The sequence below is a fragment of the Micropterus dolomieu genome, linkage group LG01, assembly GCF_021292245.1.
Source record: "Micropterus dolomieu isolate WLL.071019.BEF.003 ecotype Adirondacks linkage group LG01, ASM2129224v1, whole genome shotgun sequence".
Taxonomy (NCBI): Eukaryota; Metazoa; Chordata; class Actinopteri; order Centrarchiformes; family Centrarchidae; genus Micropterus; species Micropterus dolomieu.
The window spans coordinates 98,372-103,210 of NC_060150.1; the positions used below are offsets into that span (position 1 = coordinate 98,372).

The 4,839-nt window shown below is 46.7% G+C and overlaps 2 protein-coding genes across 3 annotated transcripts in view; one reads left to right on the top strand and one right to left on the bottom strand.

Annotated features, from left to right (window-relative positions):
• The window catches only part of LOC123971238 (NLR family CARD domain-containing protein 3-like), a 427,855-nt gene that overhangs the window by 50,471 nt on the left and 372,545 nt on the right, over window positions 1-4,839 (top strand). The gene's annotated exons all lie outside the window — the stretch shown is intronic.
• Window positions 3,824-4,839, bottom strand: part of rgn (regucalcin) — a 4,686-nt gene continuing 3,670 nt past the window's right edge. For both annotated transcript variants that reach the window (XM_046051401.1, XM_046051410.1), the window contains exons 7-8: window positions 4,111-4,265; window positions 3,824-4,017 (exon numbers count right to left, since the gene is read on the bottom strand). In XM_046051401.1, the coding sequence (XP_045907357.1) occupies window positions 3,967-4,017; window positions 4,111-4,265 (206 nt within the window). In that variant the 3' untranslated portion in view covers window positions 3,824-3,966. The remainder of the gene's footprint in view (window positions 4,018-4,110; window positions 4,266-4,839) is intronic.

Consider the following 4,839-nt stretch of genomic DNA (forward strand, 5'->3'; position numbering starts at 1 on the left):
CTCGTTACATGACACTCCTGATGTTACCTGACGCTCTTTTCATGACACTCGTTACATGACACTCCTGATGTTACCTGACGCTCTTTTCATGACACTCGTTACATGACACTCCTGATGTTACCTGACGCTCTTTTCATGACACTCGTTACATGACACTCCTGATGTTACCTGACGCTCTTTTCATGACACTCGTTACATGACACTCCTGTTACCTGACGCTCTTTTCATGACACTCGTTACATGACACTCCTGATGTTACCTGACGCTCTTTTCATGACACTCGTTACATGACACTCCTGATGTTACCTGACGCTCTTTTCATGACGCTCGTTACATGACGGACAGCCCTCAGTGTTTTTAACTGTCAAATTTAACCCCCCCCCGCCCCAGTCTCCGTCCCACAGGGGGAAGCGGCAGCAGCAGGAGTTGCTCACTGAGCTCAGACGACGACAAGGGAAAGACAGCCGCCATGTTTATGAAGGGAAGGACGGCGCCATAGAGGACATCATTACAGGTATGTATGTCTTCATAGGGGAACAAGTGTTTCCCGTCTGTTTTCTGATTGGCTGCCTTTGTTTTTTTCACCTGCAGCTCTTAAGACCGTCCCCTTCACGGCCCGATCGGCCAAACGCAGCTCTCGCTTCTTCTGTGACCCCGCCCACTCTGAGGAACACTACTGAGGGATTACATCAGAGAGAGGGCAGGCTCTTCAGCTGAGACCACGCCCACTTCTAATCAATGACCAATTAGCACTTTCAACATTTCTGATCAATCGATGTGAACTGATGACATCATGTTTTGTATGTTATTTTATTGGTCCGTTTGTGCACAGACCAGGTGCCCAGACATCACCTGACCTCTGACGTTTGACCTCTGACCTTTTAAGTTTTTGTTTTCACATCTGCTGTCTGTTCCACTCTGGCCTGAACGCTGTCAAACCAAACTCCATTCAAAAATCTGGCAACTTAAAGTCTGTTGACTGCACACAGCTGGAGGAGCAGCACCATGTACAACAACACACCTTGTTTCTGAGCGGATACTAAACAACATCAACAGGCCGATCTGGAGTCAGTCCGGCTCGAGATCCAACAACCTCAAGACAAGAAACACTCAGTGTCTGTTGTGGCGGTCTTGACCTTTTGATCATATCACATGGTCTTCCTCAGCAGGTGGTGTTTTCCATTTTTAGAGCCCTTTAGGAGCTCTTTTCCATGTGGGTAAAACATTTAGATTCAAGTTCATCCTAAAATCAAAAACATTTAAACATAAAGCTCCACCACAACTGGAAAATTCCATCTGCTATGTGGTATGGCTAAAAGACAATCTCAGCTACACGTTATTAAGGACTAAATAAAGTTCCTTTCCCTTGACCTGGAGGACAAATGTCCTCGGGTTGGGATGAATCCGTACGATGAAGACATGGTTACAGAAACATGATGTTCCTGCCCGAGTTGTGCCTCATTTTAAAAAAACATTATCAACAAACTGTAGGCCGGTTAAATGTAATGTTCAGAGTCTGGTGTTGTTAAGGTCACGTGTTCACCTCACAAGTGCTTTACCAACAGCTACGACTGCAAAGACTTTCCAGAAGGTTCTGGCTCTGTTCAGTCGGTGAGGAAACTTTCAGCTAACCCTACATGTCAATCATTTCTTAGAAACATTCTGAAACAAAGGTCAGCAGGATTCTGTTCCAGCCTCCGAAGTCCTGGTTCAGGGTCAGAAGGTCTGTGGTTCTTCTGGGTTCCTTCAATCTGTGTCTTGTACAGGGTTCTACTCCTTTCACTACATTGTGTACTACTGTCTTCTACTGTATTTAACAGCCTTACCAGAGTCAGGGATACACAGAGTCTGGCACGTTTCTTAGCCCCCCCCCGACAAACAGGAAACAGTGTTAGCATGAAGCATTAGCATTCACAAACAGAGGGTCAAACTGACCTTTAGAGCCAAACTCTGTTTATCCGTCCTCTGGCTGGACCCCCCCTGAAGTCCTGCTGTTAGCCCGTTAGCATAGCACCAGACCCACTCCAGCACAACTTCAGTCTCCAACATGTTTTATCCAGTAACTTAATGGAAGTATTTGAATGCAGTTTGAAGCACCGCAGTGAGGGGGCGCTGTAGCAGACAACCGAGCAAGGACCGTCTTCACCCGCTCCAGGTTTGACTCCACACAGCTGAGAGTCCGGACGGATTCATGAAGGAGTGCTGCTGAGGCTCTGGACATGGACACCCCCGGACCAACGTGGACGGACAGACCTGGACAGATGGGAACAGGCTCGCAGTGCTGTCCTCCAGTGTTTCTGGGGTCCCCGTTTGCCTGTCCGGTCCCAACAGTCCTGCATCAACACTTCCTCCCCCTCCCGTCCCTCACCCCGTCCCCCTCTTTATTTCAGACCTTAAACCATCATTTCAAGTCAAAACAAGAGAAAAAGTGAAACAGCACAAGTTTTCTACGTGTACATACATTTTCTAGAGAGCTGTGTAGCGTTGCTCGTACTGTTTGGTGTTTGTTGGATGTTGGTGGTGATCCTGCACTTGGTGGTGTAAATAAAACGCACCCTGTCTCCATGACGCTGCCGTCTCTCACTTTAGACATCTGATGCTTCAGTTTCTCAGTGCTGTATCAGCAGCTCGTGGACCCGGACGAGTCCTCGACTTCCACATGAGGCTCCCGGAGGGGCTGGATTCTGATGTAACCAGCTCTTGACCCGGCCCGGTTCTGTCCTCCGTCTTCCATTCCATATCGTACCCACTTAGGGTAGCCGGTCGTCATAGCAACGCCGAAGGAAACTGCCGTGAAGTAGTCTTGTTTGAGTTTAATGAAGAGATTCAAGTTCACACCAAGTTAAAAAGGAAGTGGATGAAGCCGTCGGGTCCTTAAGAGAAGTCCAGCACAGAGAAAGGACCACAGACACATGTACTGAAAGTTCCCCTGCAGCCACAAAGTAGCCGTGGTTCCACCTCAGCTCACTGGAGGTACCAGATGTGCGCGCTGGGAAAGTTTTAAGCCTTTCATGCAGGAATTATTAAAAACATTATCCAGGTTCTTTTGAACAGCTCTTGCAGCACAGGAGTAAAATTCTGCTCATGTTTTAACGTCACGTATTTAACAGCACACAGGTAGCATACTTTCATCTCAGTGTGTCAGAGACATAGTACTACTTCAGACTTGTTTCTGTACAGTACGTGAGTACAACACGTGTTTTATTTGGTGTGAAAAAAGTGATAGTATGTGAGATGCACGTCTGTTTTGTTATAATTCATCACATCTTTGAAAAGTAGGGCAGATATGATCACAGGCAGACGTACAGAAACTACATCTCCTCTGGATTTTAGTTTGGAAAAATAGAACGGAATAGAAGAGAGTATCCACGGTTACAGAGTTGATCAGTAAAGTGGCCTGGAGAACATAACCACGGTTCCTTAATAATAACTGTGGACATGAAGGGTTCTTGGAACACCTGGCCACGTTCTTCTCTCCGTTTATCCATTTAGAAAAGCTGTGTCCTCGTCTCTTTTCTTTGACCACGTTAAGGACACTGTCCCGGCAGGTTTGTTTTTAGGATGCGTTAGGGAGCGTTCTCCGGCGTATCGAGTATTTATACGCACTCTATTCAGATATTACTATGTTCATTCTGTGGTACTTCATTAACACGGTGTGCCCTGAAGTCACTTTACCCACAATCCTCAGCCGCTGGTCCCAAGTTTTACTTCCACATTATTCAAAGTTACAAAACAATGACTGATTCTGATTGGCTGTTGAAAATCTGCCAGTTTCCTTGTTTCTGATTGGTTGTCAGTCTGTTCATTTATTTAGTAACAAATATTTAGCATGAAGTCACGATGACATTTTATTGATCCACTTAATAACTATTGATCATTAACAGCTCTCTGACAGGATTAATCCAACAGGTGATCACTTCCTGCAGGTGATCTGTGCTGTGATTGGCTGTTCAAGTCTCCTGAAATTCATCCAGAGAATGAGTTTGAAGGACGACCTTTGACCCCGAGTCCTGTCACCTGCACACACACACACACACACACACACACACAGCTGTCAGCATCACCAGGTGTGAGACAGGGAACACAGGTGAGTCTGTGAAACAGTCTTACCCTGAAAGTGTCTCCGGCCAGCGGCTGCTGTCTCCTCTCTGATTGGTCAAGGCCCAGACTGGCTGAGGTCACATAGAGGTCAGAGTAGTCCGGACCTCCGAAACAACATGAGGTGGTCTTCATCACCGGCAGAGAGACCGTCTGCAGCCGAACACCTGAGACAACAGGTGGATCATCAGCAGCAGCACTTTGGAACAAGGGCACATACAAAACCTGAACCAGCAGAACCAGTAGAACCAGTGCTGATTAGTGATGGTGGTCTCTATCTTCATCCATTTAGAACCTGAACCAGAATGATCTGTACCAGTACTAATGGTTCTAATGATGGTGGGCTTCAGTTATTTAGGACACATACTGAAACCTCATCCGTCCTCCGGTAGAACCAGTACTGCCAGTATAACTAACCAGTAACAGGGTCGATGTTGGCGACCCGTCCTCCAGTTTAATCAGTATAACTAACCAGTAACAGGGTCGATGTTGGCGACCCGTCCTCCAGTTTAACCAGTATAACTAACCAGTAACAGGGTCGATGTTGGCGACCCGTCCTCCAGTTTAACCAGTATAACTAACCAGTAACAGGGTCAATGTTGGCGACCCGTCCTCCAGTTTAATCAGTATAACTAACCAGTAACAGGGTCGATGTTGGCGACCCGTCCTCCAGTTTAACCAGTATAACTAACCAGTAACAGGGTCGATGTTGGCGACCCGTCCTCCAGTTTAACCAGTATA